This window comes from Agrilus planipennis, unplaced genomic scaffold, assembly GCF_000699045.2.
Source record: "Agrilus planipennis isolate EAB-ADULT unplaced genomic scaffold, Apla_2.0 scaffold223, whole genome shotgun sequence".
Classification (NCBI taxonomy): domain Eukaryota; kingdom Metazoa; phylum Arthropoda; class Insecta; order Coleoptera; family Buprestidae; genus Agrilus; species Agrilus planipennis.
The window spans coordinates 608,881-623,298 of record NW_020438932.1 but is presented as its reverse complement, the minus strand read 5'-3'; the positions used below and the strand labels follow the sequence as shown (position 1 = coordinate 623,298).

General features: G+C 31.9%; 2 protein-coding genes across 4 annotated transcripts; one reads left to right on the top strand and one right to left on the bottom strand.

Moving 5' to 3' along the window:
- Positions 1-716: 716 nt before the first annotated feature.
- LOC108742290 (high mobility group protein 20A) lies at positions 717-2,659 on the bottom strand. 2 transcript variants are annotated; one of them, XM_018477459.2, is made up of 5 exons: positions 2,550-2,659; positions 2,061-2,471; positions 1,735-2,003; positions 1,284-1,623; positions 717-1,076 (listed from the first exon to the last, which is right to left on the bottom strand). In XM_018477459.2, exons 2-5 carry the CDS (start codon positions 2,257-2,259, stop codon positions 934-936), a joined length of 951 nt encoding a protein of 316 aa, XP_018332961.1. In that variant the 5' UTR covers positions 2,260-2,471; positions 2,550-2,659; the 3' UTR covers positions 717-933. The 2 variants fall into 2 exon arrangements, with proteins under 2 accessions (XP_018332961.1, XP_018332960.1); XM_018477458.2 differs by having other exon boundaries at positions 2,061-2,492; positions 2,550-2,658.
- A 116-nt stretch (positions 2,660-2,775) lies between these two features.
- On the top strand, positions 2,776-14,406 carry LOC108742262 (cAMP-regulated phosphoprotein 21). 2 transcript variants are annotated; one of them, XM_025974237.1, is made up of 15 exons: positions 2,776-3,092; positions 8,660-8,913; positions 9,618-10,278; positions 10,340-10,481; positions 10,539-10,893; positions 10,960-11,085; positions 11,151-11,295; positions 11,414-11,676; positions 11,765-12,187; positions 12,247-12,445; positions 12,528-12,914; positions 13,084-13,361; positions 13,815-13,950; positions 14,091-14,208; positions 14,272-14,406. In XM_025974237.1, exons 2-15 carry the CDS (start codon positions 8,866-8,868, stop codon positions 14,303-14,305), a joined length of 3,315 nt encoding a protein of 1,104 aa, XP_025830022.1. In that variant the 5' UTR covers positions 2,776-3,092; positions 8,660-8,865; the 3' UTR covers positions 14,306-14,406. The 2 variants fall into 2 exon arrangements, with proteins under 2 accessions (XP_025830022.1, XP_025830021.1); XM_025974236.1 differs by having other exon boundaries at positions 11,145-11,295.
- Positions 14,407-14,418: the final 12 nt, after the last annotated feature.

The window sequence follows — 14,418 nt, the reverse complement described above, 5'->3', positions numbered from 1 at the left end:
GAAAAAGAAATACTTTGTTTTCTTCAGAAACAGTTGTTTACCCGTTTTCGAAAACAAAGGTTCCATCATTTGATATAAGTACATATTATCGCTAAGAAAAGAAACAAAACTTATTGTAGTTAAATGTTTTCAATAAAAATAAAAGTTCTTGGATCTAAATCGTATTAATTAATAAGGTTTCGTTACTTTTATGTCTATAAGATCGTCAACTCGTGACTCAGGTTGATAATGCCCACACTGAGTGGGCGAAACACGTGTATGTTTAAAAATTACTTGTAGTAATTAGCGGTGAGTCTCTTTTAGTTTATTAGGATACCAGTCTCCTTTTCTATTTTTAACTCACCCCATGAAACAAATGCTTTAGTCTCAAAAACCCTTAAAAGGGATGTTCAACTAACACACAGATTTTACCTACATAAAGTTAATAATACCTAAGTCCGTCGATCAAATTGTTTTAATTTTATTCCTTAAACACTTAGTCATTATCTCCAATAAAAATTATCATGATATTCCTACTAATTATCAAGTAATTAACGTATTCATGCACGTAGATGACAACGAATGTCAGTAAGAAAGGGAGCAAGTGACGCAAAAGTTTCCACTTCTGCCTCATAGTAAAGTAATAAGCGACAGTCGCGCATCATGTGCGCGAGCGATTCGATCCTGTGCAGTTCTGTTTGGGAGGGCAAAGTTTTGGGAAACTAATAACACAAATGTCTCTTTAAAGTATGAAATTGATATTTTATTTATCAAAACAATATATTACAACATATTAACTACACATACATGTATAGAACATAAGAATTAGACGTTGATCGTCTAAAATATGTACGGAAAAATTGTGAACGAATGACAAACAAGTGGCCTTTTGTGTTTTGCTTACTTTTTCATTTTATGCCTGTGCTTTTTAAGAGCAGTTAGGCTCTGTGTCTGTCATCCATTAAATTCTAAGCGGCCCACAATATCACGTACATTTTGTATAAATGTTGCATCCTGACTATTGTTCTCAAGTAGAATGGAATGTAGGTTGGTCATATAGACTTCTATATTTGGAAGTGTGGCCCCTTCTTCTCCTCCTACAAAATAACAATTCTTTTCTATTTTTATCAATATTTAAATAGCTGGACATAAGCATAATTATTGACATGGATTATATACATTATTAAAAGACATAATTCAACTTTGAAGTTTAAAAAGAAAATATTGATAGTATTCTCTAACAAAATTTATTGAATGATCAGCTCATAATCATATAACCAAAACATAACATAAATATTATTTACCTGGTAGCTTTACATTTGAAAATCCATTAGCAAGAGTAGCTTTAATTTCATCTAAGTGTTGTTGGAGCACATTATTGTGCTTTTTTTGTTGTGATATATCATTCTCCAACTTCTCAATAGCACTTTTCATATTCTCTATATGTTTTTGTAAAATTGCATTCTGCTGTTCATAGTCTATGTTTGACTTTCTTAGTTGGCGAAGTTCAACATCTCTTGTTTTATTGTGATCCAAAAATTCTTCTGTGAATATTGGAATATCAAAATTGGCAGCATCATGTTCATTGTTATTGATTGGTAAATCTTTCTCTTTTGCTGGTAGACTATTTTGTTGAGGGATATTCTAAAAAGTATGTATATTACATTCTCATTAAACTCTGAACATCTTAGCATTATTGTCATCAATTTATTTCAAGCTCATATGCAGACAAATTCTACTACAATATTGATGTACCTGGGGTTTTATTTCTTCTTTATTCTCTTTCATCTTCTTTTCATGTTGTTGTTGAGTAAATAACTTATATGCTTCAGTTTGTTTATAAGCATTATATTCTCGAGTATACCGTTCGCGATCTTGTTCTGCAGCATCCAAATACTGTTGCTTTTTATCTGATGGTAAACTGCTCCATTCGCTAGCCAATATCTTTGTAATCTCAGAAAAAGGCAAATTAGGATTAGCAGCTCTGACACTTTCACGACGATCATTTAAATACCGGACATAACCTGTAATACATAGTTTAGTAATGTAATTAATTATTATTCCAACTACATATTTCTCACCTGTTAGTGGATGTCTTGGAGCTGTAGCATCCTTTGGCCTTTTTCTCTTTTTACCTTTTATTGCTTTTTGCTTTTGAGCACTATTATCTGAACTGTCAGGAGCCTTTTCATCACTTGATATATTTTGTTTTGGTTTTACTTGTTTATTGGATTCTGAAGGTGTATTTGAAATTTCAGAAACAGTTTCTGTGTTTTCCATTTTTTAATACAAAGACCAACAACTGGTAAAAATTCAGAAGTAATAGATGTGATTACAATTGATGACAACGATCACAAATCACAACCCAACTAATCACAACAAATGATAACTTGATAATAAGCAATTCAGTTGAATGGTAGATACTGGTAGATATAGATAATGCAGAGAATCCCACAACTTTGGAAATAAAGGTCAGTCAACAAGATGATTATCTACAGCAGAAACAGTTTAATCTACAATTTAATCTTATACAATATCTTTGATGGCAAAATGACTGATAGGAAACATACCTTTTCACATAATTTCACACAAAATGAAAATAATCATTACTTATGATCATATAAAAGATCTTGATCATATCTTGATTTCTGATTTTATATTATAATAACCTCACAATAACCTTTAAATAATCTAACTTTTTGATTTGCATTACTACAATGATTGGTAGATGGCAGCATATATCCGAAAAATCAGAAATGAGTAGACAGAGCGCCAGCGCAGATGGCACTTCTTAGAAGCAGAAAATTGTAGGTTGTTGTTCTGTCAAGCTACGAGAGTAGAGCTTTTTCAGTATTTTTGATTACTTAACGAAAAGTATAACTGAAATTTGTACCCCTACGATAAAATTATTGTGCAGTGAACGTGTTTTAATTATTTTTGTTTTATCTGCAAACATTCGCTTTTAAATTTTAGTGAAATAAGTAGTGTTGAGTAACAATCAACCTACGTTAAATTTTATTAAAAGAAACGTATCATTTTAAACACTTCAGCCTTTAAGGAAACTAAATACAGTACTGTATTTCGTTAAATGGGGCTAAAACCTTGTATTTAAGGTAAGTAGTAATTATAATTAAGATAAGAAAATTTTTTAGGTTAAGTTTAATTAATACTCATTTTACTTTAACATAAGTGAGTACATAAGTATGCTTAAGTGTGGATTTTGTAATTATTACACGTTTTATGGTCTTCGATTAGAGTGTTTTAATGAAAAATTTCACCATTTCACTGTTGATGTTTTTATGAAATTTAGATTAGGTAGGTATCTTTGTAGCACAATTTGCTGGTACCTACTTTGACCCCCCAACTTTCTTTGGTAATTAAACAAAATATTCTTATGTTAAAATTTATAGGTAAATGTCGTATTGATATCTTACTTAATTTAAGTTAACTAACAATTTTATCAGTACTGCTTGGGTCATTTTCATAAACAAAAGTTGACTGCACAAAATTACAGTGTAGTATTTTTTTGCTGTATAGCTATATGGACGTACAATTTTACTACATTAATTTTTTCATATTTAACACCACACGCAATTACCACCGTTATAGTTCCTAAATTTTAGTGAAAACCGCATGTGAATCGGTTAAAAAATAGCTTAATTACCCTTTTTGATGTTTTCCTACTTTAGAACCTAATTAAGGTTCTAAAATGTAGGATTAAAATTATACAAGTTTTCCTACTTTAATTATTATAAGTGGCGCCAAGCATTGTTTACTTCCGCATTCCTTTAAGTGCAGGTGCATCAGGTGCATAGATTTTGACCTAGTTTTTAAACGATTTAAAAATGGCCGCCGACGTAGTAGCCAATCAGATGCATCGAACCGGTTTATAACACTTACACTTACATACCTGAGTTAGTCACCGCTGTGCTCTTGAAGGGTGTACTTCGTTGCATTAAATTTTAAATTAAAATTACGTAAATTCTTGTAATTATTTGTTCGTTAACGAAACGCTTTTTTTAATAATAAATGCTCTAAAACTTCTTATTTTTAAACAAATTATCAACTGCATAATTATAGGTATACAAATCTTTTCACACTGGAAATTTTAAAGTGTAACAATATACCTATTACGATTTGAAAAATATTCCCTACTTATCCTTTTATTCGGTCAGTGACCTACATCCTCAGCTCAGGTTGCTAAGCAACTCTAGGATCTGGAGCATTGCTCGCAATACCACCTGTTAAACTCAGCCATTGATTACCACTTTAATAGGCACTTTAATAAATAGTTTTTAAGTAACTAATTCCATATGTATATTTATGTACATTTAATACGTATTGCAAAAAATAAAGATGGTAAAGTTCCTGCATATTGCACTAGATATGCGTAAAACTGCTGTTATAGAAACAATAACTTCCCAAACGTCAATATAACGATAGAAAATATTGTTATACGGAAAGCTGTGGAGGAAAATCTCATGAAAAATGACTGTTTTATATTCCATTTCAACCTTTCAGTATTTCACAGCAGTTGTGATTATAACGTCTTATTACTAAGAGAGGGAATAAAAGCAAACTCATAAAATTATGATATCCTATTCGTTGTCCAAATCTTCGAAGTTCAAGCAAAACGTAGAAATTTTTAAAATAATATGATTGGTTAAAATAATCTAATTTAAAAACNGATCTGTCCTATCATTTATATTAAATATTTTAGACTTTAGGTACCTGTCTACACAGAAACGCTGTAATATCAACATGAATAATTTTTAACATGCTTAACAAGCAGATTGTTAACTTACTTTACAAGCAAATTGTAAATTTCCTTCACAACCAAGTTATCAATTTGCTTAACAAGTAGGTTGTTAACTTGCTTTACAAGTAAGTTGTAAATTCCCAAGCAATTATGTTATCAATTTGCTGAATAAGCAAGTGGCTAACTTGTTATTGAAGCAAGTTTATAAATTCTCTAACAAGCTTGTTATCAATTTCTTTAACAACCAAGTTGTAAACTGCCATATCGACCAAGTTATCGATCTGATTAACAAGCAAGTGGCTAATTTGCTATATAAACAAGTTGTAAACTTCCTTGACAAGCATGTTATTAACTACCTTAACAAACAAGTCGTAAACTGCCATAATCAATTTGCTTAACAAGCAAATTACTAACTTGCTTAACAGTTTATTAATTTGCTTTTTAAGTAAGATAATTAGGATGATAATTACCTATTTTTTTGTATGATTCGCGTAATTTGAACATAATATAAAAGAACGCAACATTTATTTCTATTAAACATTGTATAAAAGGTCATGGCCCTGTAGAACTTTTAAATAAATAAAATAAAAAGGCATAACGAACGATCCTATACGTAAACTCCTGCAAAACTCGCATGAAAACCTGAATCAATCGATACCAGCTTGAATGTTATAGCCTGGTTGACCTAATTTTCTCTATCAAAATTGCATTGTGCAGATAAGGGCTGTAATTATTGTTTCCTAAAATCTATTATCTATTTCACTGAAACAGTGATTCTAATTTGAACGCTACTGGTTGAACCCGGTTAAATTGATTATGCCCGATCAGTAGAAAGCAAAAAAGCATCGGCAGAAAGGAAAGATCTTTACAGAACAGTTTAAATAATTGAAAGAATTACTTTTTTTATACTTAATCTATTCGATGGAAATTCATTTTAAATGAAATTGAAGTTCTGTTAGGAAAGAAGAAAAGAATTGCAGTCAGAAAAAACATTTTTCATGATAGATTGCAAGTTACTGAATGTTCTGTAATACAGAAATTCAGGGACTCGCAGTCTATCAAGAAAAAGCCCGTATCAAAGGACGAAACGTCGGTGTTGTTTTTTTGCCTCAGTTTAACTTTGATTATTATTTACAACAATAAAATTTGAAAAGACGAAGAAATGAAATTACGTACGACACAATTCATTTAGGTATGAACACATAAGTAACAAATGCTTATTCTACATTTTAAATCGTGGCTTTTGTGTTTTATCTTATCACGAAATTTACTGTTTACATTGACAATTTTTGAAAGCTTAACAGCTCATTAACTCATGATGAATAAAGCATAAAGCTTGATGAGTCACCGACAATCGTGATTACCCCTTTCTTCGTGCATGACTATTAAATCGATTTTTATTTGATTCTGACCTTGTCCTTTACGTGATTCTCAAGTTACAGTTTAATCTAAGCATGCTTTGAATTTTATTTGAAAAGCCGGGTGCTTGTGCAAATATTTTTTTTTGTAAATAGCTAGTAAATTAATTGCTGCAAATTGGTCATTAATCTGTTCCACTCGTGTGCTGGACCACTTTGAATATTACCTTAACTCAATATAACGTAAAATTTGAAATCATAAAATGCTAAGATGCTTTGCTTCAAATGATGCAAATATGTCCAAAGCTTTTGCAATTGTTAAAGTACTTCTGTACTCAAGAAAATTTCACTTTATGGTCGAAGGGTGGTGAAAAATAGCATACACACCAAGGGAGGAAATTAATAAGCGTTCTTAAACGTTTCGTAATATATAATAATTTTATCGGGGAACTCACGGCGTCGAGGATTGGGTATATAGAACTTAAAATCTAAAACGGTGTGACCTTTCCTTAACAGTGCTATGTTTTTGCCACCAACAAGAGGAATTTTAAAACAAATTTGTATGTTGGAAAACAACACAAACAAATTCGCATATTTTGATTTAAAACCTTTAAATCATTACTCATTGTTTTATGTGGTTCCCATCAGTGCAACGAAAGTTTTCTGAAAATCGTTAAATGAATTCTCCGAAACGAAAGTGTACTCTACTTTAGATTCCTGAAAACGGTGATGTAACGATTGCTTTACAAATGTCAAAATCGAACAGCCAACAGCCACGTTACTTCCGATATCAGCCAGGTAAAAGGGTAAGGCCATTAAAGTCAAGTTCATTGTTAGCGGCCAAGTTAATAAAGCGCTCCTTTACCTCATTTTATTTCTACATCTCGCGAGTTGCGAGTCGCGATGCAAAATTCAGTAACGCGTGACGCTTAGCATCGTGTGTTTACATACTCATACGAAAAAAATGATTTCAAAATTATTTATCCATTAAAAGCACAATGTACGAGGAACATTACTTATCCTATAATAGGTAATTTTACTTGGGCCAGTAGGATTACGTTCTTCTCTTATTTTGGCCGAAGAAATCGACTAATAAAAGTTTCAGGTATTTTTATTACATGTTTCAAATTTAATAAATAAGACTTTTTTTCAAATTTTGTTTGATAAGTAAATTTTATATATACTAATTGACTTTCTTTAACTTCAATTAATTTTTAATCTATTTTTCATAAGTCTTGCTTTATATATCGTTTCCGAATTCTTTTAAGCATATTAATTATTTGTATTAAAATACTGTACAACTGTCAATACAATTAAAACCAATATAGATATAAANAAAGTATGTTAAATACAAATATAAAGGAATGTTCTAAGAAATGATTCATTAAAAATATCAAAACAGAACAGAAGTAATATTGTTTCAAATAATGTTATGAAACTTTTGGAGTAGAAATAAAGTTTTTGAAATTACTGTCAAGTGCTGGTTTATGTTGATCGTCCAAAATTTTATGTGATTTGAACATTTTTAGTCCTTTTAGTAGTAATAAAAATTTTATTTTAAAGTCGTATTTTGGAAAAATTGTGTGTTTGATTTATTTCACACAAGTGTTTTTTTTTTTATTGGATTTGTAACTCAAACTGTTTGACTAAAATATAAATTCAGCAATGAATATTAGTTTCGTAGAAAACATCAAACGCGAGATTTCAGGTACACCTAACTCTGCTAGAGATCTTTGTTATTTTATTGTACAGAGGATATATAAATATGCGTATGTATGAAAAAATTTACATATTTTAATTGTTTGTTACTTTAAATAACTGATCTGTCCTATCATTTATTAAGCAGTGTCTTCTAATATGTGTAGAAATACTGAACTTTTCCTCATAATTTCAGATAAATTAACAGATGGTTTTACTAAAAGGGAATAAATAGTGCATGTATCTGTTTCTATTTTTTATTCGTAGGTATTAGTTCGTCATTACTTAATCGCAGCGTCGTATGGGACAACGTTTGCGGTCCCAGTAAAAGTAGTTGTTTTTAGAAATGACGTTAGAGCATCGTGTATCTAATTTTAACTGATTTTGAATCGACCCTGAAAATACGTTGTCGCATTTTCAAATTTAAAGGAAATTATTAATTGAATAATTAACTTACTATAGGTGTCTTTATAAAGACTTAATACTTAAACTTTGTTGGGCGTATTTTTGATGAAGAAAACATCCACAGGAAGAACATTTCACCAAATTTTCTCTTAACATAAAATAGTAATAAGGCAAATGCTTCAAATTCTTGTTTCTTTTCTTATAGAATAATTTTTAAATAGTACCTATTTCTTCAATTTATCGAAAGTTTGCTTTTTTAATGATTTTCAGTATGTCTTTCTTTTTTCTCATTACATCGAAAGTATCCAACTTGTTTTATTTATTCTATTTATGGGTCATCGTAAACCACTAGCAAAACTATAAATGGGTAGTCAAATTAATTACACCTTAATTTAATGAATTGCGTGAATACGAAGGGCGAAGAACTAAAATTTCTACGAGATTCTTTCTCTTGTTTCAGGGACAATTTTATTTGTTACCACAAATAGCTAAAGTTTTAATATTTAAAATTATCTAATGGACTATAGATTCAAGAATTTATTGAAGTCACGATGTGTTCATTTCAAACTTCGAAAATATGTTTATTATGTTGGAAGTTATATCTTGATTCCGTGAAGGATCACACTTAAATAAAAGGAACATCTCTTCAATCAAAATCAAAGCAATATGGACCCAGATCCTGATGAAGGAAACAGTCCACAACAAACTAGACGAGTAAGTTAGTTATCTGGCGGTATTTTGCAATATGTAGTATTTAATGGTATTTCATGGAGCCTTATAAAGGTTCCCATTTGTCTATGAGGCAACTTATGGCATATGAGATAGACACTCAAACCAATCTAATAAAGAACGTTAAGTTCTTGATCAGGAATTGACCGAAACAATTATTTAAATCGATTTATTAGTTCTCATCAGCACACTATAATTCAATAAATCAACGGCTAAAACATATCAAGTAACTCTAACTGCTGATGATTGGTTGATTGCGTAATCAAAACTAGATGTGAACCACACCCTGGTTGTAAGTGGTTTTTTAGTTTATGGCAAAATTGTTCTGCTTGTACTTGTGAAATATTTCTTCGGTGGTTAAGAACTTACGTGTATTTAACGGTTTTAATTACTCATAAAGCATTAATCAACATATTTGTTTAAAAAGTTGACTTATAATACATAGTATCTTTAAGTGATTGTTTTTGTGCAACTAATTACATTTTGATTATCAAAGTCAAAATATGTCATGTGTATGACACACATGCACTCTTAAATAGTGTATTTCTTTTAAAATTATTTGGTACATTATGTTGTTCAAAAATAAGTCTTTTCTTAGTAAGTATTAAATTGGAAAATCCGAAATCCAGATAATTAATTATTGTTTATGAAATACAGATAGGTACCTATTTATACAACTTTGTTTTTAGAATAATTCTAAACTAAAAGTGTTAGTACGTAGCCATGCAATGCGCGAAGAAACATCGCCTCCTAGAGATCCAGTTCATGCACGTTTGGTGTCTCCTTCGATTAAAGTTATTTCATCTCCTGCTACCACACCAAGTCAATCTCCACCACTTCCGCAAACCAAAGCTTTGGTAGTTTTAAGTCCTCCTCTCCATATAGGAAAAGTGTCTTCATGTACTTCATCCAGCTCTACATTGGTTTCTTCACCCATGGGAAATAATTCTCCCAGTGAAATTGTATACGCTGTTGAAACTGTACTAAATAAATATTCAGAAGGGGAAATAAAAGATGGTAATGAATATTCGTTAGTAAAAGAGAACCAGGATAAACTGCAGGAAAGTTTAATTGTACAAGAAGAAATTTCGCATGAGAACATTTTCGTCAACGAAACTAGTCAAGATAGATGTAGACATGAAACATGTATTTGCAATTGTCCAAACCAGAAATGCTTAAAATGTTTTGAAGTCGAAAAGCGGAATAGTAACATAAATAACAATGTAATGAGTAATCCTAATACTTTGACTGTTACTAAAGCAACAAAAATAGGAAAATTTCGACAACAAAGCTCGTCTTCACAAGGTAGTTTTGATGCTATTTCTTCGTGTTCGTCTCGCTTAAGTAGAGGTAAGAAAATACCTTTTTTTTACCACACAATAGCCATTTTACATTTGCAATATTATTCTAGAAAGTAGTTCAAATCAATACACCGATACCACGGGTATAGATCTCGATCAGTTCATTGCTGAAACACTTAATCGAAATGCAAAGGATCGTGCATTTATGTTGCGAATAGAACAAGAGCTAGTCAATTTTGCCAAAGATAGATTGTACGTAAATTATTGTTGTTTTACAATTTCAAATAACTTACAAATAATTAATTGCAGACAAACTCATTTTAAATTTCCTCAAATGTCAAGTTATCATCGTATGTTAGTTCATCGATGTGCTGCTTATTTTGGAATGGATCATAATATTGAATCTTCGGGCAAATGTGTAGTAGTGAATAAAACGAAAAATACTCGTATACCAGAAGTAGAATTTAAAGACCACATTAGAGAGGACATCGTTTTTTCTGAGGAACCTAGGCGATCGATTCTCAAAAGGGACTCGAACAGTATGGACGATTACGGATTTAAGTCTCCTGACCGACAATTTGGTTTAGAAAGTAGACGTAGTAAAAGTTTTGAAGAAAGGGAAGAAGAATACGAAAAAGTTAGAAGAAGAATATTCAGCAAAGAGGTGCATACTGGAACAAAAAAATTGCAGTTTTTTTTAATTATTCACATTTTAATTCTCTTTAAATAGATGCAAGAATTTAGCTCCGCAGAAGAATTCTATTGGGCCGATATTCCTTGGTCTAGTAGCGATAGCGATTATTCATCCCGATGTAAATTAATACCACCGGGTAAAATACCAGGGCGTTTACTTAAGGTAACTTAAATCAGTGCATTAGAAAATATTGACTAAGTACTACTGACCATCCTGTTAAGGTGCAGTCTGTTGAAACTGAGAGTGAAACTTCAAGACCATGTGTTGCCAAAAGTTACAGTTTCGGTGGCTATGCGGGAATGTCAACGTTAACAAGAGGCGACAGTGTTGTATCAACACATAGTGCTGGTCCAAGACTTCTTACCAAGCAAGGTATCATAAAATTACATTACCATTATACTCTCTTTTATTCGTTGCTTTATTTTATTGGTTCAATAAGTATCGTTACAAAATTAATCCTTATTTTTTATAATAATAATATTACTTTCAGATTCTGGAGCGAGCACTGTGTCGTGGAGATTAAGTCCTTCTAGTTCAGGGTACAAATCACAATCTCAATTATCAGAATCTGTAACACCTTCTCCAACATCTACCCCATATCCTGCTGATACAATAAGATCGGACGCATGTGGTGCTATGTCTCATACTAATATTAATGAGTCTTCATCATTAAACCAGTCTGAAGGTCAAGTTGTATGGGCTGTAACTGATATACAGCATGTTCCAAAAGGCAGCATTATAATTATTCCACAGGTATATATTTTACATAAGAGATTAGTCGTTTATTTTTGTCATTCTTATTTGTTGAAACATATAGTCTCACTACAATTTTAATTTTTAGACAGGGGAGCCTCTAAAGAATAAAGATGGATCTATATATCACTACGATCCTATGAATCCACCTGCAGGAATAAATACCGTATCATGTAAACCTCCAGTTTCGCCGCAAAAGTCGCCAACTCATAAAATATACAAAGAGATCTCATCACCCAAAAGGCGATCAAGATCATCTCCTTTGAAGAAATTCAACACTACTAACAGTTCTACGAGTCCGAGTTTACCTTTTACTCCGCCTCCTCAGCATTGTGGAAATGCAGCATTTAGAGTTCCCAATGAAGCAGGGAGTCTACCTTTTCAACAATTTCCAATATTAGCTGGTGGATACGGTTCTGTTACTGGTTCTGAGACCTCCATATGTCAGCAACCCTGTGTTATATATGGATCTTATGGGACACCTTTACCGCAAAATTTTGAAAACAGAATAGTAATCAATACTTTTTGTGAAATATTAGTTTTTGATTTGATAGTGATTTCTATTTCAAGGAATCTCATGTGCAAGAGCCTTCTCTAGGATATTATGTACAACTGAATCTACCAGAAGTACCTCCTAACCAATCCCCCCAGCTTGCATATCAGCAACAGTCTTTATGGCCTCAACTCCCTCTCACTTGCTATCAAAATTCCACATCGTCGAATGTACTTGGACAACGTTTGGCCATGTCACTACCTTCTGGCCAAGCAGGTACACTAAAATATATCTCCAGAATAAAAACTAAACGTTTTGTTTACGTTTTTGTACTAATAAGGTTATTTTAATTTTTCAGGGCCTTGCTTGTCTTCGTCTTTTCCACAGAATTATGTTCCCCAGCACATTGCTAACCTACCTCAGCAACCGTCTCATAATACAGAATTTGTTCCAATATTCCCACAACAACATATACATATGGTGTATCCGCAACAAACAAACCAACCTAGTCCTATAATTTATCCCAATCAGCCTATTGTTTATGCTCAGAACCCGCTGTATCATAATGTCATGGTTCCTGTACAAAATATTCCTTATCCTCAATGTACATCTGCTTCAAGTATACCTGCCAGTTCCAATACCATTTTCAATCCCTCTCCTCCTGATCAAGGGGGCGGTGCAAACATAGGACAAATCACTCATGGCATGAATCAGCTAAATGTTTTCCCAGGTCAGGCAGGCACAGGTAAGGGAAAATATAGCTTGCTGCTACATAAAATATTAATCATCTAATTATTACATTAATATTAATTAGACAAGAAAGCTACTGAAAATGAAATAAGTTGAAAGAAGAAGTAGGTACAATACTTCCTTGAATATTTGTTTCACAATAGTTCTTTGTTCATTTTCCACAGGAGGCAGTTCAGCTCCTTTGCAAATGGGTCAGTACGATATAAGAACTCAAAAAAATGGAACGCCTAAAGGCAATAAATTTAGTATCCCTAAAAATTTTTCAACATGCTCAAGTCATGGTGGCAGTACTGGCACGAATTCTCCAGCAACTACAGTTATTGCAGGAGGCTACAGCGGTGGCCAAGGTCAAAGTCTTTATCAGACTCCTCAAACGTCTCCCACACAAAATGTACAGTTTTCGTACGCTTCGGGGTTTGTGCAAGCAGGTCTACACAAACAGGTAATTTTTTCACACTGAACCGTGCATTTCAATTTTTTTAGCATTGTCTTTTATTTTTACATTTGCCTTGTTCTAATTCTTCTTTAATGAAAGCATATTTCATTTCTATTCGTTCTGGATGTACAATAGAATCGCTATAGTGTCATCATATTTAACATGTAATAAAATTTATAATCCTCAATCAACAAAATAAACATATATGAAATATAAAGCACTATCTATCGAAAGTGAGTATACGCATAAAATATCTCTCATGCTAATACGACTGGGGAAGTACCAAATATATCGGGGATTAGCAACAACGGTGAAATCGATTTTTAATGCATTTAATATTAGTTTCCATTAATGAAAGTTAATCTGTTTATAGTATATTATGCTGTTGACACTATTGAAATTCTATTGTATTATACAGCTGCCCTGTTTGTTTATTTTTAATATTATGTGATTAATAAGGCACCTAACGTGTTTCCGACAACATCGAGTAGAAGTAGCAGGTCTCCTACTCCCGCAGGTGATATTCCTCATAATGACAAGCAAAGATTTTCTCTTCCGCCCACGTTGTACCAGGGTGTACCATTTGTTCTACAAGGTAATTGAATGTAACGGTTACTGGTTTATAAAATTTATACCTAAACTTAATTTGAAACATTTTTGGGTAGTGATAGTGAAATTACTTTATCCTTTATCGTTCTCAACATATAACATTTATAAAGCATTGCACATTTTCAGATCCCAGAATAATGTCGAATAGGGTGCAAACTCCAAATTACCGACAACCTCCTAGACAGCAGAGCTTTAATCAAGTCTCTGAGAACTGTCATAGGTTTCAAAAAAGTCGAAAGTTCAGGTAATTAGGAATAATTATAAAGATTTTTAAATTAATTAAATATTAATTAAGAGTTTTTTACAGAGGAAATAAAAATATACCAACCAATGGAAAATAAATTAATACCCAAATTGTCGGAAAGCAACCGTTTATTTACAGTTTTTAGCCTGTATGTTAGTGTGTATTAATGTGGTTGAATGTTCCTTTATTTATAATATATTTAAGATTCAG